At 45.5% G+C, this 22,956-nt stretch overlaps 1 protein-coding gene across 1 annotated transcript in view; it reads right to left on the bottom strand.

Moving 5' to 3' along the window:
• NCK2 (NCK adaptor protein 2) overlaps window positions 1-22,956 on the bottom strand; it is a 138,806-nt gene that overhangs the window by 42,484 nt on the left and 73,366 nt on the right. Inside the window, exon 4 of the mRNA XM_055121777.1 lies at window positions 1,318-1,559. Coding sequence (XP_054977752.1) covers window positions 1,318-1,543 — 226 coding nt within the window. The 5' untranslated portion in view covers window positions 1,544-1,559. The remainder of the gene's footprint in view (window positions 1-1,317; window positions 1,560-22,956) is intronic.

Below are 22,956 nucleotides of genomic sequence, written 5' to 3'. Positions count from 1 at the left end.
AATTTATAAGATAAAATTGCAACTCAACAACTGACGGTTTGAACAGAGAGCCTACTGACTTCTCAAGATTGCGCAGACAATGTTCACCACATCTTTCATTTTCTCTTTAATTTTTCCATCTTTCTCTCCGTCCTGCCCTACTGACTGCCGCCCTCACCCCACCTCTGGCCCCTCAATCCGACCATGTTAGAACAGAAAAAGAAAAAAAAAACAATAATAACAAAGTGGAAAAACTGATTTACTGTTGTAAAAACAATGTTTAGAGGGGGTGATTTCCCCCACACAGTGCTCAGGATGCCAGGGGCTCCCGGGCAATGTGTGCAGACAGTTTGGTGCTTTGGAGAGGCACTTCTGGAGGTCAGCCAGAGGGTTACCCCAACAATGCTCAGGGGGACCAAAGACTGATCTGGGGCCTCTGCAATCAAGGCCCAGGCTCTCACCTTCGAAGGCCTTCAACAGCACATTCCTATAGAACCAGTAGTGTCAGGTTCAACCCATTTTCTCTTCCTAGGAGGCAACATTTTGTGATTGTCAGCTCAGTTCAGTTACTCTCCCGAAATTATTTCCCTCAGATAATCTTAAGCAGTAACTGCTCCAGGTAAGTCTGATTGCAGATACGAGGGCAAGCTTGGGCATCATTAACTTCACACTGGTCCAAGTGGCCTTGCCCATGACCAGACACAGGGGAGAGAGAGAGGCAGGTGGGAAGGAAGTGAGAATGGGCTGGCCAGGCAGAGGTCAACTGTTCCACCATCAGTGACCCTGGTAGCCCTTCATGTGTCAGGGCTCATGCACAGTTAACACTGTCCTGACATGGCTCTGAAATGAAGAGAGAGGGGAAAATGGGAAAAAAAAAAGTCACCGAGATTCATCATATACTTTGCTACCTCGTCTAGGATCTATGAGGAAAGACTTTATGGAACAACAAAGGCAGCACAGCTGTCATTTCTGAAAGTGTTGATTGTCTCAGGAAAATTCTAGAACATTGATGCTGGGAGAAAGAAAAGTGTAACAGGATCCAAAGTTCTGGGAAGCATCAACATACCCAAGACCACAGACTCCAAAATAGCTAGGAAGTGATAATTATGGTATTTTTTCCATCTCGGTCTTAGTATTTAGAGATAAACAAAAAAGAAGACAACCCAATAGAAGTCAATGTTAACATAGATCTTAAACAAAAACAAAAACAAAGAACCCCACAACTCCATAAACAGAAAAGTTTAGAGGGTTCTTTACGCATCAAGAACACAAGGTTTCTGAGCTCCCTGAAGGGGCGGGTACTGAGCTGAAGTGGGGGCAGGGCCCCGGGGCACTCACCCAAGGTGTCCTTCAGGTTCTTGACTAGGGAGCCCTTCTTGAGGCTGTTCTTCCTCTCCACGTAGTTGGATGGCACGTAGCCTGTCCTGTTGGCCGCATTCCTCACACGCCACCATGTCTTGGAGTCATCCAGCAGCCACAGTCGCTCGTTCTTCTTGATGTCCAGCTCCTGCTCTTGCTGGGCTGTGTAGTCCCACTTGGCTATAACAATCACTTCCTCTGTCATCTTTCATGGAGTCCTTCTGCCAGTGAGACAATTGGGGAAATGCTTATTAGAGAAGCGGGCGCGGCAGCTTTTGCATCCACTGGCATGCTGGCAGCTTTTAATACAACTCGGCAAATGGTTTTCTCCCAGGTCTTGAGATGTTCAACCTCAAGATGACCTTCTTTCAACAAAACCTCATATTCTGTTTAGAAATAGCAATATAAAAACACAGATCTTAACTTTGCACACTGGGAGTTCTGCATGTCCTGCCAAGAAGAAAATCCTTCAGAAAACTCTTTAGAACAGTATTAAGATTATATTCATTTGATGAAGTTCCTTGTAGCTGACATATCTGCATCCATTTTCCTCAGGATAGGCCAGATTCTGTGAACATACAATGACCCAATACATCCAAGTGTTCCTACCAATTTAAATGAAGATAAATATGATACCCATGCAAAGCAGCACCTTGGTTTGGATCCTGAAACAGAAAAGGAGAGGAGAGGAAACACTGGTCTGATGCAAATCACGCTTAGCACTAAGAAACTGCCATTAATCTCTGTGTGCTGGTAGCAGAGATGATGGGTAGGTCCGAGGTTATACAGGCCCATTCAAAGCTGCCCTGAGACACCCACTCCCATGCCTGACCACACCTTTCAGGTCTTTTTAAGGTCAAAACAAGGTGATAAAAACAACCAACCAACCAAAGAACAGAGAAAGGTCATGCACGTGTGTGTGTGTGTGTGTGTGTGTGTGTGTGTGTGTGTGTACACTGTATGTTTAAACCCAACTATGAACAACTTTGTACATCACAGTGCTTTAATAAAATAAAGTTGGGGAAGAGGGGAGTTCTTTTTTAGGTTCAAATGTCTGCTCTATGACCTCCTCTCCTCCAGGGGTGCTAGACTAGAAAGGTACATTTAAAGGAAAAGGGAACACAGTGCACACAGCCTATAGCTTCACTTTAATGATGCATGAGACTGGATGTTGAAGCAAGCACCTCAAGGATCCCCAAACCCAAACTCCAGCTCAAGGTCTCTGTCAGAGAAGAACCTCACCCCCAAACTCCAGCTCAAGGTCTCTGTCAGAGAAGAATCTCACCCTCAAACTCCAGTTCCCCAGCAGGACTAGCAAACGCCATCAGAGCTCAGGTAGTAGTTTCCCCTCAGGTGAGGATTCCAGGCCTCCCCCATTTGAAAACGCGATTGTATTTCCTTCCTTGTCTGATCCTAGTCCCATTCCACAGACCAGAAGTTTCCTCACATGTTCCCTAGCTCTGTTTATCAGACCAGAAAGTTCAGGTCTGAACTGAGCAAGAGCCCAAAAGACCTTCTTGGGGGCTTTTCAGCAACCATTCATTCATTAATCCATTAATTTTTATATCTTGGTTTTAGGGCCACACCCCGGAGTGCTCATCAAGGAAAGCCTCTTTTAACAAATGGTGCTAGCAAGACTGGACAGCTACTTGCAAAAAGAATTTAAAAAGAGGGCTCAGACCTCTACCTAACACCATACACAAAAGTCAGATCAAAATGGATTAAAGACCTCAACATCAGACCAGAATACCTAAGGTACATTGAAGAAAATGTCGGCAAAACCCTCAACGACATTGACGCTAAAGGTATCTTCAAACGCCAATGACCAAGCAAGTGGAAACAGAGATAAACAAATGGGACTATCTTAAACTAAGAAGCTTCTGCACCTCAAAAGAAACAGTGACCAAAATACAAAGACAGTCTATGGAATGGGAAAGGATATTCACCCAATACCCTTCTGATTAACATCAAGGATATACAAGGCACTGGTTGAACTCTACCAGCAATATTTTAACCTTAGTAATCCAGTTGTGGAAGAGATTAAGGTTAGGGGAAAAGTGAAGCACACAGAGAAACACTGGGTACAACCTCACAACCCTCCTGTAAACCACACATTTACTAAAACTCACAAAAACTTGCACATGATGTTTAACAGCCCAAACCCAAAGGCACCCAAAATGTCCATCAGTTGGTGTGTGTACTAGATACATGCTAGTACATCTAGATAATGAAATATTACTCGGCAATATAAATAAATGTGCTACGAAGCCATGCAGGAACACGGAGAAACTTGACATCGAAATGAGCCATTTTGGAAACGGTTGTGGTTTGCTTCTTACAGAAAACCTGCTCCTGACTCAGGTTCACTAGCTGCCTCCAAAACCTTCACCCAAGCGGCTCTCAGAGAGCCCTGTTTCCCAGACACTCCCCTGTTCAGCAAGAATCCTGCTATCCTGTTTTTGTCAGAGTCCTCTACCTTCTCCCAGGTGCTGTCTTCTCATGCGGTTTATATTTTAAAAAATCTTTTAGGGTAGTTTAGGCAGAATCTCTATACCTGGTACACTCATCATCTCTGATATTCCCCTTCAATAACTTCCCATCGTTTGCCACTTCTCCTGCTCAGGCCCTAAATTCCCACTCGCCCTCCTTGCACTCAGGAGGTGACCTAGTCAGTCAATGGCCCTGGTAACAGCCCTCCGGTACAGAGTCTGGCGATCAGGGCCATGGATGACTCTTTAATGATGCCATATACACCACATGACATTCTGGAAGAGGTGAATTACAGAGAGCAAAATAAATAATTAAATCAGTGGCTGCCAGGGGCAAGGGAGAGGTAAAGATAAGTTGTCAGAAGATTTTTAGGGCCACGTCATTTTTCTAAATAAAGCACTGTAATAGCAGATACATGTTATCATATACTTACCATGTATAGCATACATTTAAAACAACAGGAACAAGCCATAATATACTCCTGTTCTAATAATGTTTATTAAAATAAGATGTAACTAGCATGCTATGTGGTTAGCTAACTTTAAAGGTAAGACAGCTTTTAGCAAAAGTATAAACTGGCAAAAGTAGATTTGAATGAACTGGAAGGAATAGGCTGAAAATGGATCAGTATTTCTTAGGTGAAACATGGATATTAAAAGTCTATTGATACTCAGTTCCTCGATTCTCTAGAAGTTTCCTCAAAATTTCAAAAACTAGTTTGATGGTAAGACAACGGCAGCACTCTTCCCCTGTGCCAGCGGCACACCCACTCTTTCACAGGGTTCCTTTAGGGGCACAGAGGGACCGATCCTAGATGTTATAGGCGCATACACCCAGTTCTAAGTAATATGACAGTTTCTATCGACACTAAAAAAAAAACTCTCCACTTTTCTGAATTAACCCCCAACTCTGGAGACCAGGAGGAGGAAGTGTTATGCATAATGTATGCAATGACTAAGAGGGCAAGAGTTTACACAGCCTCATTTCAAACTGTAGACTATTTTGTTGTTTACTTTTAATGGAGTTGGGGTCAATAGGCCAACTGCTTGCCTTGCATGTGGTCAACATCAGTTGATCTGCCCACAACCACGACCCCCACTACCCAGCACTGCCAGGACCATCCCTCCCTAGCACAGAGCTTCGAGTATCCCCTGAGCATCACCAGGTGACACCTTCACACCACGAAAGTCTCGAGTCCATACCCTGCATCTCTCTCTCTCTCTCTCTCTCTCTCTCTCTCTCTCTCTCTCTCTCTTTCTCCCCTCCCTCCCTCTTTCCCTCTCTATTCTCTCTGTCTCTGTTTCTCTCCCCACCCCCCACACGGTATTTCTGTCAGATTCGACTTTTGAAAATCATAAGGGCAGCTGGTGTTGCTTTTCTTTTAAATAACAAATGTGATGCTAAAAATGGGAGTCAGAGAAACTTCATTTATCGATCAGGCTTGTTTCTTAATTTACATGAATTTCAAGAGTCTCTTTAACAGGATTAATCCATCTCTTAACACTAGTCCGGTCAATTGATTGGTTTTCTGCTTGACAGTTGCCCTGACAGGGCAGGCAAGGAAGGAGTTTTGGCTGGGCAGGTTATACTCCAACAAACACTGAATGTTAGAGGTTTAAACATACCAGAGCCCGGGTTCAACCACAAATCAATCATAAGACTCTCCAGGAGTGGGACCCGACCTTGGTATCTTTTAAATAGACGACCAAGTTATTCTGACAGATCTTGGGCAGAAAAGCCAAGTAAGAGGGAACTGAGCTGCCAGAGGAAGTCTCAGGATGGATCAGAGAACTGTGAACTACGACCGAGACGCACGTGTTCATTTCAGGAAAGTGAAACCTAGAGGCTCAAAAAGGGACTACATATCAGCTCCAAACATCTGAAGCACACACACCTTTCCGGGAAAGTGAACGCTTCAAGGCAACACAGGATCAGATCGTCAAGGACTTGCTAAACATCACAGTACTTAGCGCAAATCTACCGGTTTCCAAATCTGTACTCTTGTGCTCAGCTTCAAGCATTGGTTAAAGGAAATGTAATGTGTGCCTTGTATCTTGCTTTTTTTTTTTTATTCCAGTCTAGGGAGTGGAAGATTCCAGGACAGTGAAAATATGTTTTCTATCAGACTAAGAAACACTAGATGTTCTTTGACCAGAGTAACAGAGTTTAAGCCTAACTGACTTATGTTAGCTTCATATCAACATAAGAATTTAAAAAAGGACCCTCCTACCCTATCCGATTCCCAAAGCGTCCACCAATCAATAAACCTCACTCCGATGTTCTCATGTCAGACAATAGCAGTTCAGATTAACCAACCACGTGCAGCTCCTTGTCAACTTTGGCCTGCCAAGAGACCAAACTAGAAGCATAGCCTTCCTCAGTTGGCAACTGCCAGCCAGTTCAGCTTGTTTCAAGTACCAAGTCGTTGGGGCTGGAGCGACAGTACAGTGGGGAGGGCATTTGCTTTGCATGCGGCCGACCCAGATTTGATTCGCCGCATCCCATATGGTCCCCTGAGCACTGCCAGGAGTAATTCCTGAGTGCAAAGTCAGAAGTAACCCCTGTGCATCGCTGGTTTGTCAAAAAAAAAAAATTAAGTACCAAGCTGTGGCCATAGACAGCCCACAGGGGCCCCTGCTATACACTACAGGGGTGCTGTCCTCCAGGGCTCCGGATGAGGACACCACCACAAAAACTCAACAAAGACAAGAGAAGGTGGTGCTGAATTGCCACCAGCCAAGTGGCCTGTAGGTGAGAGAGAGAGAGAGGGCAGGCAACAGGGAGCTGGCAGAAAGAGAGGAAACCAAAGGTACTTCTACCCAGAAACAGGGTAGGAGCTAGAGGGAGAGGAGAGTCAGGTAGTGATCACTCTGGCTGGGGAAGCCCGGGAAAGCAAAGAACACAGATACTGGGCAAGGCGTGGAGAACAATGATCAAGTCAGAGGATTTAAAATAAAATGTAGGGCCAAGGATGTGAAGCAATGGTAAGGTGTATGCTTTGGCTTCATGAAACTGGAACTCAAACTCCCAGCACTGCAATGCAAACAAGATGAAAAGTAAAGTGCCAGCAGTGTTCAGTGGCTGAAAAGGGGCCAGCCTTGCAAAGATGATCTCTCCGACTAGAAGTAAAGACGTGAAATTGAAAGTGAACAGATGCTGATTCCTAGTAGTCTTCTCCGTTAGGTCATTCCCATGTCAGGTAAAGGGTACACCTATCAGCATTCCTGTAAACTTCGAATCTTGCTTCTATCTACCAACAGCAAGGCTAGCAGAGGCCTACTCTAAAGGAAAAGACAGCATGTAGCCAGAGATCAGCCTGTACCTGTAGGTCTGACAGCAAAATATTCTCTAAGGAACCCAACAAAAGTACACGCTATTTACAAGTAAGAGTATTTTGTTAAGGCGCATAGAACAGAGACTAGTCTCACACAATATAATTAAACATAGGGAAAAAACTTGCATTTCTAATATGGAAGATTCCCAAGGGAAGGAAATCTGAAAAGGTACATTGTAACTCCCTGACTCCTGAAACGCAAAATCCAAGAAAGATCATGTCCTGATTTGCCTTAAGACAGAACTGTGGAGGCCCAAATTCAAAGAAAAATTCTCATTTGACATTTCAGGTTAGGCAGATGAAGAAAAATCTAAATTTGTCTAAACTACCATGAGTTAAATGATCACAATGATTTAGTCAACTGAAAGAAGAGCATAAATCTGACATTACATAGTTCGTTATGTATGCCATGTGACCATTCTAGGACAGCTTTTAGCAAGAACTGTAATCCAGACTGAGTTGAAAAAAACAACTCTCAGAGCCTCTAACAAGCTAAGTTGCTTGTTTGAGTCATAGGTGGGAGAAGATTCAAAAAAGGAAAAAAAGGATGAGAACAGCTATAAAAACCTTCTGGCTCGAGAGTTTCACTGGCTCCTAAAATAGCATCGGTCCTATCCTAGGGCCCTCCTTTCTGTCCAAAACCAATCCTGCCACTTCATCTTTCTAAGTTACCGCTGAGTTATACTTTCCTCATGGTGGCTGGTATTCCTACAACACCCAAGATGGTCACAGCTATTTCCAAGACGCTCTCAGAGACCGAGCTGAACCATTTGGCCCCGATCACAAGTGAGATCATTCAGGAGTCGAAGTCGAAGTCTAGCTGAGCTTCGGGTATGGCTGGACTTCAATTGTCACTGCTGTCTGTAACTCTGGAGTCCTGGGTTCAGGAGTGCCCTGATCTCCCCATCTCAGACATCCCTCTACCTCTCACATCCAGAGGCCCTCTCTGCATACCTGAAGCAGCCTTCCCAACCACCCTTCCCCAGGTGATCTGCTCACTTCTGAGTGCTGGGAGGCCCCAACTGTGCAGACAATGTTTGCCTGGGCTGCAACCACTCTAAAGGGAAGCTCAAAGGTGAAGCAGATCCAGGTGATCATCCATCTGCCAAATTTCTGAGGAACAGGGTGAGGGTTACCAATTGCCAACCCAATCAGCCTGCTGCGGACAAGACCAGAGTTGGACTTTTGTTTGTTTGTTTTTTGGCTTTCTGGGTCACACTTGGCGGTGCTCAGGGGTTACTTCTGGCTCTGTACTTAGGAATTACTCCTGGCAGTGCTCAGGGGACCATATGGGATGCAGGGACTTGAATCCGGGTCCGACGCGTGCAAGGTAAATGCCCCACCTGCTGTGCTATCATTCCAGCCCCAACCAGGGTATGACTTTTATAAACTGCGATCCTGGGGCCAGAGCTGTGGTTCAGTGATAGAGCAGTTGCCTTGCATCTAGTGAGGTCCTGGGTTCTATCTTCAGCAAGACACACACACACACACACACACACACACACCTCAAAAACAAAATGAATGTCTTTTCAAAGTAAAAACTGCCAATCTCTCTTTTCATTAAAACCTTTATAGGTAAATTAAGATTTCCCAAAATCAATCAAAATACAGATCTAGAAACATATTAGTAGACAAAAACCAAAAGCATACTTTATTATCTGGTATAATAACCTAAAATTCCAGAAAAATACCTATTTGAGCGTGTATATCTAGACATACCAAAAACATGTGTCCATGGCAAATGATTGGTTTAAGGAGTAAAGCAGACACAAAAATAAACTAGGACTCGCTGGAAAAAAAGCCAATCACCTGTACCTTGCTTTTCAACACGCAGTCTGAATGACTGGAATAATACGTCTTCAGTATTCTGGCTGTTGTCTTATTCCTTCAGGGGATAACTACCAGCTATCATGGAAACCCACTCAAATACAGGGATTTCAGTGAATGTGGCAGTAAGAATATCCTCCCTACCCACAGTATGTTTGCAGTCTAATCCTTCGAACTTGTCACTATGTTCTAAGCAGCTCACCAGAGACGGAGAGGTGAGCCTGCATGGTCTCAACAGATTCAGACATAATCCTACAGGTTCTCAGGAACAGGTGGGCAGCAGAGGAGTCTGAGAGATCTGCAGACGCCTGCTCTTCTGCACAGGACTCCTGAGGGAAGTCCCACCAGCTAAGGGCTGCGGGCACCTGAGGAGAGGCACAGCTCTGGGAGATCAATGTCTGACTGACTGGATTTCAGGACCAAAAGGGAACAAACAGTGGGATTTTTTTCCTTTTTGGGTCACACCCAGCAGTGCACAGGGATTACTCCTGACCTGCACTCAGGAATTACTCCCGGTGGTGCTGGGGGACCATATGGGATGCTGAGAATTGAATCCAGGTCGGCTGCGTGCAAGGCAAACGCCCTACCCGCTGTGCTATCGCTCCAGCCCCACAGTGGGATTTTTGGAATGGGGTAATCATGTGCAGTGCTCAGGGCTTCCTCTGGGCTCGACTGAGTGGTCACTCCTGGTGGGGTTCAAGGACCATATGGGAAACCAGGGAAGAGACCGTGGTTGGCCCTGTGCAAGGAAAGTACCTTACCCACTGTGTTAGCTCGCCAAGGCCCTAAGCTTGTGCTGCCTTAACCCACTAAGTTGATGACTGCTGTTGTGACTTGCAATAGGAAACAATGCAATGAATAATTGTGCTAAATGAGTCCAAAAAAGGAGATAAGTTTGTTTCCCCCACTTACTACAATGTTTTCCTTCCTTGTGGGTATTTGCAAATATATTTAAGTCGTACAGCTGCATTGTGGAGACCTATTCAAAGAAATCATCTCAAAAGCAACTAAAATACCTTATCAATTCTTTATTATGAATTTTTGAGTTATACTGTGGCTATAAAAAGGCTTGCCAGATGCCAACTAATTTGATAGGAGTTGGCAGGAACCCGTGGTTTCCTGTGGGGGAACAGAAAGGCCAGTTGGTGGCTTTTTACACGCAGTATCACTAATTATAGCTAATACACTTCAACTCTAAGTAGGACACAATATGGAACCTCATGGCTGTTCCAACTCCCAGTAAGTTAATTAAGCTGTGACAAGCGTCAAGGTTTTACTACTTCCCTCAGGCACAAAAATACACTATGAGCAAAAGAGAAAATAAACAACAGAGTTCAGTTCAACATATCTTCTTTCCCCGCAGAGAGGACCAGAAGCCCGTACCAGCTGCTATCTGAGAGGCTGAGGGGCGCCAGGTTATAAAATGAGGAAGGATCACTCACTTGCATGCTCATGACCTGGCATTGCATGTCTCCGCTCATTAAATGGTAACAGCAGCCTTCCAAAATTGAGATTATCTATAGATACACTGAATAAATGATGAAACAGAGGCTGAGGAATACAGACACGAACTAACTCATCCACATCCCCAACCCTAAACCGTGCCTGAGCTGGGGTTCCAACCCACTAGAACTGTCTTACCACAAAGCCTTTCCCTGGATTATCCATTACAGAACCTGTTCTGTCGTTGCAGAATGTTGCTGAAACCCACAGGTAAGGGAAGTGAGGATAAACCAGAGCCAAGTTTCAGTTTCGTTGTGAGGAACTGGCCAGCGGAAGTTCTCGAGGAAGCAGCAGTGGCTCCCCGTCTTCCGGGCATGATCTCGAAGCGGCCTTGATTTCAGCGTTTATTCGCAGGGGTGAAGGGCTGCTGGGAGGGACCCGAGAGACAATGCAGGGAGAAGGGCACTTGCCTCACACATGAACGACCCTGGTTTGAGCCCCAGTACTGCGGAGGGCCCCCACCGAGCGGGGCCAGACCTGATCCCTGAGCACAGAGGCAGGGTAAAGCCTGAGCACTGCTGGCTTTAGCCCCCAAATAAGAAAAACAAATAAGCATACAACGCCCCTCCCCCTTAAAAACAAAAGACCAAGGAGCTGAATAGAAAGCTACAAACGCCCCTGCCGAAAAGCTTGCCTCTCGCTCCCCTGGCTGGGCACGAGCTGCTGAGTCCCGCGGGGTCCTGCCAAGCAGGGCCTCCTGGCATGGGCAGAGGCAGCCGGCCTGCCACTACGACGCCAGGAACTTCTGCACCTCCAGGCTATTTTAAAGAGGGACCTACGAGGATTTGTTTCCTAATTTTATCGGCTAATTGTCAAAGACTGTAGCCTCAAAGCCTCTGCGCTTTGGAATTTTGGTTTCCTCAGTGGCTTCTGTCCCGCTTCTCTTGCTGGGGCGGGGCAGGGTGTGAAGTCCAGTCCTGGCACCAAGCAGGGGGCAGCTCCTGCCTGGCTCAGCTTTTTTAGAAAACAATATGGGCTTTCCTAAAAAAACAAACAAACAAACAAAAAAACCCTAGGAACTGAGCTTCCATATAACCCCACATTACCACTTCTGGAAATATATCCTGAAGGTGCAAAAAAGCACAGTAGAAATGACATCTACACCTGTATGTTCATTGCAGCACTGTTCACAATGGCTAGAATCTGGAAACAACCCGAGTGCCCGAGAACAGATAACTGGTTAAAGAAACTTTGGTACATCTACACAATGGAATACTACGCAGCTGTTAGGAAAGATGAAGTCATGAAAGTTGCTTACAAGTGAAGGGACATGGAGAGTATCATGCTAAGTGAAATGAGTCAGAAAGAGAGGGACAGACACAGAATGACTACACTCATTTGTGGAATATGAAATAACATAATATGGACTGACACCCAAGGACAGTAGATACAAGGCCAGGAAATTGCTCCATAGCTGGAAGCCTGCCTCATGAGCTGGGGGAGAAGGCAGCTGAAAGAGAAAAGGGATAACTAAGTCAATGATGATTGGAGGATCGTTTGGGATGGGAGATGTGTGGTGAAAGTAGATAAAGGACCAAACGTGATGGCCTCTCAGTATCTATATTACAAACCACAATGCCCCAAAGTAGAGAGAGAGTATGGGGGAAACTGTCTGCCATAGAGGCAGGGGGAGGGCTGGGATGGGGGTGGGGGAGATACTGGGGACATTGGTGGTGGGGAATGTGCACTAGAGGAGGGATGGGTGTTCGATCACTGTATGACTGAAACTCAAACATGACAGCTTTGTAACTTTTCTCATGGTGATTCAATAAAAAAAAATAAAAGAAAAGAGGAAAAAAGCAGGGGAAACTCTCCCGGATCCCCTGGGCTGCAGTGGTTTCAACCCTCCTCCATCTCTGTGAGTGCAGAAAGGACACGAGCCAAGTGCCGCGGAAGGGAAGGTACATGGTCCCTGCTGGACACGTATCAGATCCTCTTGCTCTACCTAATGCCAACAATAAGACTGACTGAACCTACACACAGCTGTCACAGATCAAAACACATCAGTATCAGATACGGCTGAGTCATTGAAAAGAGAAAAATACCTAAAGGTATTTTATAAAACTGGGGTGGCATAATACAGAGAGGATTGTTTTAGGAAGTTATACAAAAATCCTAGGGTCTGGGTTATATCCTACACCCACGGTGGCTGAGAGGAATACATATATTTGTCTTCAGCCTAGAGAGGATGTTCCTGGCCCACAGTACCTAGGAAAATATGTTTTATAGACAAAGAGGCACAGCCAAGTTTTTATTAAATCTGACACTTAAAAAAGTATTTCTTGACTTAAAGACTCCGTCTGTGAGAGGGATACAGTAAGGGCTGGGGGAGGCACAGACTTGTCTCCTTTGCTGCCTGCTCCTCCCAAAAGCTCTTGGGTCCTGCTGGGCCCTGGTGCCTGGGCTCACACTCAGCTCCCACCACTGCCCTCGGGCTCTGGTTCCTGGCCTCTGCTGCTGCTGCTCAGTGCCCACTAGTAGTTTTGAAAGCTCAGTGGGCAGAGCCCCACCGCCCAGATAAGCACTTCCAACTTCTTAGTGCGATCACATTATTTACTAGCTGATGTCCTTGCCTACAATGCATGTGGGTTTCCCCCCCACCCGTTATAACAAAATACATATAACATAAAATCTAGCATTTTAACTGACAGAAAATGATAATTTAATGAAAATGAACAACCATGAAAATGAAGAGTCACGATCAGAACACTCAACAAAAGACAAAAATGAACAAATAATGGTCAAAAAGGAGAGTGTTGAGTATTTCTGTTTATCTGGGGCAACACCCAGCAATGCTCAGGACTTATTTCTGGCTTTGGACTCAGGGGCCACTCCTGGCAGGTTTGGGGACCATAAGGGGTGCCAGGAAGTGAATTTGGATGGGCCATGTGCAAGGCAAATACTATACCTGTAATACAATGGCTCCGGCCGAGTTTGGAGTATTTATGCGAGGCTAGCATGACTGGTACATTAGGGGTGAATGGAGGATGGAGCAGGATGTGCCATGGGAGGCACAGGAGGAAATGCTGAGAACTCTTACACACTTTTATAAGGGACTGTTTTTTAACTAATTGTGCCACTTTTATGGTGAGTTAAGTTCATAACATATTAGCAAGAATGAGGAGCAGTCATGAACTGTACAAAATGTAAACATAAATGAAACAAACTACAACCAAATCCAGCGCACAGCAATGTAAGCAGATACTGGAAGGACATTTTAAACTTTCTTCGACAAGAAAGTGTGTGTGTGTAAATTCAGTTCCACAGCTTTCGACCTGAAGGCAGGACACAGTGTAGAGTGCCTAAAACTCCAAAAAAAAAACTAAGACCCTTCTAGTCTTTCAAATCAGAAGACAGTTTGCGATGAGAACAACTGAAAATTTAAGGCTAATTCAATAAGTAGGAAAAAAGGGTGGTGGAAGTATAATAACACATTTTGTACACAAACTATGCTTTTATATTTGATTGGCCACTAAATTACATTTGTACAGAATACAGTATCAAGATAAGGTCTAAGGGGACTGAGAAGAAATATTAGCAGCTATACAAAAGACAGAATTTGCGGTCAGTCCAACTGAGTTAAAATCTAAAAGGAGCACTTTTCAGAATAAAAGAGAATAAGAAAATGATCTATAAAGTGTAAGGAATATAGTCCAAAATTATTTTTAAAATAAGAAGTAGGATAATAAGACCCATTCTCAAAAGAAACGATAGAGACCAACACTAATATGTGACAAGTGCTGAATTAAGCAGGTTAATATCAAGCATCTATTCTACCTACATTAAACGGTAACATTTAAAGTTCGAAAACATGGTAATAATTTAAGACATATGAAATCTCAATGGAGATCTACTTTTAAAGAACCAGATAAATTTCAGAACTGAAAAGTACACTGACATTTAAAATTATCTAGACAGAATGGAGATATCAGGAAATAATCAATAAACTTCAAAGAATCCTCATTATTATTCTCTCCCACATTTTGTTGAAGTAGCTTGCTACTTCCAAGTGTGGTTTCCTTTCCTTTTATAATTTTTTTCTTAAGCATTTCTTAGGAGATTTAGTATCGATAAATTCCACTATTTGTTTGCTGAGAAACTCTTTGATTTGCTTTCAAACTTCAATAAGTTTCTACTATCATCCTGACTTTCTGCCAACATCAGAAATCTCATTTAAAAACCAAAAATAAGTCACAAACATACACATAAATGAACTAAGAAAAATACTGTGGGGTGGGAGTGGAGCGTGTTCCCATGCATGCCATGCGGGAGTCCCTTGGTTCCCTGACCACCACGGGGTGTGGCCCTCAGCACTGCTCACCCAAGAACCCAAACTTTAAGCCTCGCAGCTGGCTGCATGGCATCAAGAATGGGCAAGGGGCGCTGCATCACCATGGAGAGGTAAAAACATAAGAACGAAAGGAGAAGAAAAAAATGTCTTAAAATGTGGTTTTATACATGAATTTCCAGGATCAACCCATTTTAGTATAGAAAATGCTTCAACAGGGCCCAAGCTTGATGGGCTGAGCACAAGCTCTGCTTGCGGAAGACCCGGGTTCAATTCTTTGGTCCTCCCAGGGTCCTCCCAAGCACCACGCTAAGGGCTGTCCCTACACACAGGAGGGTAATAGGTTTTGGGCCCCGAGAGAAAGCTCAAAGGGCTGTAGCTATGACTGAATGTTAGAGCCGCAGGTTCAATCTCTAGCACTACATGGTCCCGATCGCCACTGCGACTGACCTCTGAGCTCTGAATTGGAAGTAGCCCCTGATCATCAGTGGGCATGGTCTTAAAAGAATTAAAATTCCTAGATAAAACCAGTATCATCCAAAGTAGAGTAAAAATAAGCAAAACTCAGTAAATTCCTAGAAAGTCTCAAAGAAGAAACAGCAATGGAAACCCTTGCTTCAGCTAGGATCTGGGAAGTGCTTATGCCTCTTGCCCAAGCCCCCCAACACACACACAGACACAGACACACACACACACACACACACACACACACAGTGCCACTGAAGCCAGGAGAGTACCCATTTTGGTGAACCTGGCAACTTTCTCCAATTCTTCATGGCCATCTGGAAACAGAACATCAAGTATTATCAGTTTGAAGAATATAACTGTGAACTGAAGGAGTCCATTTATTGTACAATATAAATCATGAAACAAATAGAATTCCAAATAAACTGCACTAAACTTGGAATTAAACACTGCCTTGGTTGAACCTGGGCAATACTGAAGTAAAGATAACAGTGAAGGAAAAAGTTACCAGCACTGGAAACTACCCGCACCCCAAAGTCAAACTCATAGGGAAAAAAAGGAAAGTGCTTATCAGGACTGGGAGAAATAGGGAGAGATTGGTAGCAGGGGGCAGACATATAGCTTATAAGAAGGGTAAGATCTGGAAATATAAAAATACGTAACATTGTGACAGTAGCTGCAGTTAACACTCTGTCATGTTAGAAATTTGCAGAGGGTGGAATGCCTTGTTCTCACAGAGAAAGAACCTTATACGGAGACAGGAGAGCTCTCTCACTGAAGCAAGAGCTTTCACCTTTCTTACACCTGTGGACCAAAAAGGGTGTCCTCTCCCAATGAAGCCATCTGTCGACCACCATCATGGACACTTTAAATAGATGATAATTCTTTTTTTTAATTTGTCTTTCTTTTCTTTTTCTTAAAATTAAAAATGATGGTTTATAGTTACTGATAGTTGAATTTTAGGCACATAATACTTCAACACCCATCTCGCAATACCCATGCTATGCCCACCACTCAAGCTGACAGGCACACTGCAAAGTTTTAGTGGTTGCAGCTTAGATCTTACGTTTTCAGTGTTGCTGAGTCTGTTCTTTAGATATATAGCTACAACATGCACCCATATCACCAGTGTAACTGAAGCCCTGATACAGGTTCACCCATCACTTCCTGTCCTCTTCTTCCCACCTAAATTTCTTTCCTTCTGTATCTCTCCTCTCTAAACACTGGGGTCAAGGGTGATCTAGGCAGCCCCTTTCACGACAGTGCATTTCCTCATCCAGCATTCTATATACCACAGGTAAGTGAGATCACCCTGTATTTGTAAATAAATGATAAATCTATGCCCGTTAATAAGTACAATTTTTGGGCAGAGAATTACCTGCAGGTGAGGATGAACACCAATGGCCCTGCAGTAAGGACAGAGAGGCACTTTTTCACACACCGTGGTTTCAGACAACACACAACCACCACAACCAACAGAGACAGAAGCAACCACTCATCATTTCCAGCGACTCACAGGCCCGGCCCTTTGTTTCTAGACCCACGAAGGCAGCTGCAATTGTTTAGTAACTTAAACATTCATTTCCTACACAGGAACATATAAATGTCATTGTTCTTAGTTCTTACAAGTGAGTTCAGCTACAGTAAAATATACTGGTATTTCCCTCCCCTGTACCATTGGTCAGTCACAAACCTCTGCCTGATTCTGCACCATTTGAGGACGCACCAGGTACCTTGAGCAAGAAGGGCCCCTCACCTTCCTCCATCACCCACCTGGCTCTCAGTATGTCCCTGGAGAGCAGCAGTCAAGATCCCAAGTTCTCCAGATCCATGTCTCCCTTCCCAAGCACCCGGTGTTCTAGGCGGTCCTACTTCCCAAGAAGGAAAATTCCCAGAAATCCTTCAGGACCCCCAGTTCTGGGGCTGAGGTCTTGCTTCTGCTCTGGGGTTGAGTGTCTGTCTGCTCTTTCCAGGCCTGCCCCTGTACGCTGAATGAGCTGCGGCACCTCCAGGAGGAGTCTGATCCCAGGCTGACCCCCGGCTCTGCTGTGTCAGAACATTTCTCTCCTGCCGGGATCATCTTACTGCGTGGTGCCAGCTGCCCCTGTCAGTCAGCCCTTTCCGAGGCACGGCCCGTGTGCATCTTCCTGGGAAGGACCGCGGAGCTGCAGCTGCTCTTCCTCCCTCCCCTGCTGGCTGGCTCCCACCTGCATTTCTGTCGGAGGGACGCAGGAGCAGCCAGGCTGCCGTGGGCCCCAGCTCATCTACTCAACTATGGGACAGTGCATCCACTCTCTTGGTCGGCCTGAAGCGCTGTCAGCCTGTGTGCTGCTCCCACGCATCAGTCTCCACACCTGCTCTCAGCCGCTCTACACCCCACCACCTCATGAGCATCTCCGTTTAGAGACCCAACGTGCCCTTCAAATTTAACATGGCCAGGGCAAACGCATGGTTCTCCCTGTCGGACACGGAAGGGGCCAGATGAAATTCACAAGCGCCTCCTGCATCTACCTGGGGGACATGGCTGACTTACACGACACATCAGAGAGCCACTCACCCAACTGCTCCTCAGGTCAACCACCTTGGAGCATCCCACAGACCCAGCTGCCTCCCTCCCCTTCCTGTCACCAGCAAAGCCTGCGGGCGACCTCCACAATCTGAACCTAGTGCCATCCTCTTCTCCCTCCCTGCCATGTCTGTGGCTCTCCCCACTTAGACACGGCGACCCCGTCCATCTCCCTCGTCCTGTCTCCACCCTCCCCACATCGCCCCGTCAACATGGATGGGCACTTATCCTGGTCACGCCTCTGCTCAACCCTCCCTCCAGCTGCCTATCTCAGCAGAACAGAATCCGAAGCTTTGGCGAAAGGCTGAAATAATCTGCCCCTGGGCGCTCTGTCCAAACTCGCGTATGACGTCTCCTCAAGCACCGCCGCTCCTCAGAAAGGAGACAAGAACCTTTTACTGAGGAAGCCTCTGCACTTGCTTCTGCACCTGGAATATTCTGCCCCCAGATATTTATTTATCTGCACGATTTTTTTGTTCAGTCCCGCTCTGCTCTGGCATCTATTCACGTATCAGTGGTGGCCTGCATCCTTCTCTCACATCCCATCCATGACGAAACCCCAAGCTTCTTTAAAAGCGTGAAGCCGCCAGTGTCCCTGCCAGCTTGATGGCCCCGGTTCCTCTCTGCCATGGCTCTCAGCAGCATCTCACCCCATTGCTGGTGTGTTGCTGACTGTTTCCCAGTGCTGCGTGCAGCTCCCTGAGAACAAGGATGCCGTCTCCTTCAAAGGGAGCATGCAGGAAGGAGCAGCGCCTGGATGTGCGTTCACTAAGCCCCTGAAGGAGAGAGGGGCACAGTGACTTGTGGATGCTCTTCACGCAGTTGGTGAGGGAACCGTCAGCATCATAAGCCAGAGCCAACTCTCTGAATCCCTCATCAGGTCTGGATTTGGAGTTGGATTCAAATTCAAGATGCTTCATCTAAAACAATCTTAGGTTTTTGTGGAGCTACTGGGATTGTACAGAGTAAGGGCTCAGTAATTAAAAAGAACTGACACCAAAAACAAACTGTACCATCCAGCTTTTGTGAGTAAAAAAGAATATGGCATATATATGTTTATATATGTATATACATATATGTGTGCATATATCTACATGTGTGTATATATCTACATGTATGTGTATATATTCATATATATATTCATGAAGTTCTGATCAATAAGAAAGAGTGCCTCTTTCAACAATTTGGTAACTGAGTCACGAAGCAAGAATTAATGAAAAATACAGGTAATACAGTGTCAGATAATCTCGTCATCAGCCACTATCTAGACCACATGTCCTTCTCTCCCGAACGGGGGCATAACATGATACTCACCATAATCATGCCACCCACCCTGCTCCAGGCTGTTTCACTCGGGGCACCCCAGAGCGGGGGCGGGAGAAACCCCTCCCCACCCCAAGGGACCCAGGCCTGGCAGCCCCAAACCTCCAGAACTCAACTGCCGCCATGCCCACGGCCACTCTCCGCACACTAGGGCCAAGCTCACCCGCGAGTGAACCTTCTTTTTCTGGACCGCAGCCGCACAACACTTCATAGGACACACTCTACCCAAACACCAAGAATACCGCACCACATTTGATTGGATTCAGTAGGAGGCACCCAATGTTAAAGAGAAATATTATATTATTTTGGTTCTGCTTTGGGGCAGGAATTGGGGATTGGGATGGAAACACCCTAAAGAGGGTGATAGAAAGGTGTAATGGTGGTGGGGTTGGTGTTTGAATAGTAAATGTAATCAAATATTGTGAACTACTTTATAAAAAATTTTTTAACAAAATAAAATTAAATTTAAAAAATAAAGATAATACAATTCATTAAATGACTGAGAAAGCAAGCCCAAGACTAGATTACGTGCGTGGCAAATATAACTTAAGAACCACTAAAACTGCAGTACTTAAAAAAAAAAAGTGTTGTCCTCTTGATTAACAAAAACAGCTTATTGAAGACTAAAGTAGCACACAATATATATGGTCTTTCGGCAGAATGGTAAGAACATAATTTTTTAATTCCTTTCTTAACATGAAAGCAAAGTTGATACATGGTGTTATCTATCATGGGCACAGTAAAAGATCCAGTTTTAATTAAACAGAGAGTCTGGATTCCTAAGTAGAAATTAACATTTTTCATAGGTTAAAATTAATTGAAACAGACATCTCAAGAAGCCATTATTAGTAGATTGGGTAAGGAAAAAGGACTGGTGCCCAGCAAAATAAAAATAATCTGACAATCAACGAGAAAAGCCAACAAGTCAATGAAAAGCAAGCAAAAGAGGTGGTCACCGAGTGAAGGCCAGCACAAACGGCAAATGAACGTGGGAAAAGCTGGACCACACTTATAACGAGCCCCAGGAAGACAGCAGCTCACAGGAGGAAGATGAAGGAAGAAATGATTGTGCTCAGAAGGCTGTGAAGCAAGGGGGAGCGCGGGCTCTGTGGGGCGATGAAAGGGGAGAGCTCTGCGGGGGCTGTGGGGATCCTTCTGCAGAACTGAGCACTCCCACGGAGCATACGAAAGCTCCCAGAGATGGACGCCAGGTGTGCAGTGGGGACCCTCAGAGCTGCTCAGAGCCCAGACTGGTGCCCCAGCCACAGGGCAGGGGTGACCGAGGCATACTGTCCAACAGCGCAGGTCACTTCACAGGGCAAGTGAAGACTGTGTCTACAAAACCCAGAAACAACTTTTTTATTTAAAAAAAAAAAAAAAGGTGTGGAGCAATAGTACAGTGGGTAGGGCTCCTGCCTTGCATGTGGCCAACCCCACTTCAATCCCCAGTAGCACATACGATCCATGAGTCCCACAAGGAGTATCATTGGAGTGTAGCCCAAAGAACAAGCAAAAAAAAAAGAGAAAAAACACCGTGGCAAGGGCAGGATGGTTCAGAATGCTGGAGCAGGGTGCCAGGGCCAGGTCCCAATGCCCAGTACCACAAGGTCCCCTGAGCTCTGTGGTAGGTAACTCCCAAGCAATAAGCTGGGAGCAGCCTTAGAGCACCACCAGATGTGGCTTAACACCCTTCACCCCAAAAAAGGTGAATCGAAGGCCTGTCTGGGGCCCGAGAGCTGGCTCAATGGGCTAGTGCCTGGGTTCAAGGAGAGCCGGGGAGGGAATCTCCCCTGAACTACGTGGCAGGAGAAAGCTCTGGAGCACTTCTGAGGATAGCCCCCAAACAAAACCTAAATCACAAAGAACTACATCCATCCCATGTGGCTTCATTTCCACAAAGGGCAGAACAAGCAAACAGCTCTCATATGCATGTAGTAAATCTAATTTTGGAGAATAGGGAGTGGGTGAAGGACTAAATACCTAAGTGTGGGGTGGAGTGGGGAGAAGCTGCATAGCTCCCCATAGTTCCACAAACCTGTGAGGAGGTGGAGACAAGAAGTCCCTGGGAAACCTCCCCCAATCCCCGAGTGACCCAGGTCCACCAAGCTTACTCACCAGGAACAACTGACTGCAAGTATTGGTAAGAAGTAGAATTAATTGTTTGACTAACTGTTTGAATTGACTAAGATATATATATATATATATATGGATATGGATATATACATATAAATGTGTATATATACATATACACATATATACATATATATATCTTGAGGGGAACAGAGGAAAACAATATAGATATCTCTTGGAGACCAAGCATCTCCTTGAGTTTATCTCCCCCACAGAACTGCCTCTGCTGGAACATTTTACCTGTGTATCACATGGACATGCAGTCCTATACCTCTGACCCCTTCAGATGTTCTAGAAGTACGCTAGCAGCTCTGCATTAAACAGGCCATTTTTAACAGCAGGCTGTGGTCTCCCATCTCGCTGTCTCTCTGCTGGGGAGGCCTGGGGGTGGACAGGAGGCAGCTCTCGGCCAGCAAATGCATGTGTTGTCACTCAGCACCCACACATTATTTTGTGAACTCACAGCTGGTCATGTGCACGCACTTTACATTATCCCCACAAACATGGTAACAAACATATGTTAACTATTTCCAAAAGACTAACCTTGTCCAAATCTAGTTTGTTTTTTATTATTTAACTTTTTGGCTTGAGGGGCCATACCTAGTGGTGCTCAGGGTGATCCTTGCAGGGTTCGGTACCAGGGACTGAACCCAGGTCAGCCACTTGCAGGGCAACTGCCTCCCCTCACACTCTGCACTATCATTTTCTGGTCCCAATTTGCTTCTTAAAAGTTGATCACTCTCACCCTGCAATACCCACAAGCAGAGGAGGAGTGAAAATGTTGATTTTTCTAGGAAAGGACAACAAAGACACTTCTCCTCTCTTAGTTCTAAACCACATCACCCAGAATCTGTGTGAGTACCCAGCAATGTTCCCTTAAGGCACCTTGTCTACAGCACCAGCACGCCTGGTCCAGGGACTCTGAAAGTGAGACCCAGAGCTAGGAAATTAGTGCGTCCCTCACTTGGCATGCAGACACACGGCAAGGATCACCTTCTCAAAGCCACGCTGTACTCAGCAAATAAAGTAACCTCTTCTGGTGCACTTCCTTCCCTTTACAGATAATGGGGAGAGACATCACCAGGTTTTAAAGAGTTTCTGAAAGTTGCTTTGCACACTGCATTTTGTTATTCTCTTCATCTACAAAATCAACGAGAAAATAGCTTCTACAGTCTCGTAAAGAGAAAGGGTATACGCAATGCGTGTGCATCTAGGGGAAGCAGGAACTTATTTTTTGGTTGCGGAGGCCCAAAACTTTTTTTCCTGTATTTTTAATTTTTGTTTCTCCACTTTTGAGGTAGCCACACTGCTAGAGGGCGGGCAAGCTGAGGCAGAGAAACGACCACCTCAACACAAGCAAGCCATCTTTACTGACTACATACTGAAAACCTCCCATTGCTCTGTACAATGGTGCCATGGGGACTGTGAGGGACCAAAGGGTGAAAACCAGCAGACAGGAGAGGGATGAAAGTCTCTTGCCTCCACCAGTCAATTTTCAAAGGCCTGTCAGGAGTCCCCCAAACACGAGAGCAGTCAGAGCCCCGCTGGGAGCCTGAGGTCTGTTCGATGTCTCGGGTCAGTGAGACCCAGGCAGCCGGATTCCAGGCACCGGCTCCCAGTCCACCAGCGAACCAGTGAAGAAACGAGGAGGGTCTGCCCCTTTCCCTCTTCTATGCTGACAGACTTTATGCC

Source organism: Sorex araneus, chromosome X, assembly GCF_027595985.1.
Source record: "Sorex araneus isolate mSorAra2 chromosome X, mSorAra2.pri, whole genome shotgun sequence".
Lineage (NCBI taxonomy): Eukaryota > Metazoa > Chordata > Mammalia > Eulipotyphla > Soricidae > Sorex > Sorex araneus.
The sequence above is the reverse complement of the archived record's forward strand: the minus strand, read 5'-3'. Positions and strand labels throughout refer to the sequence as shown.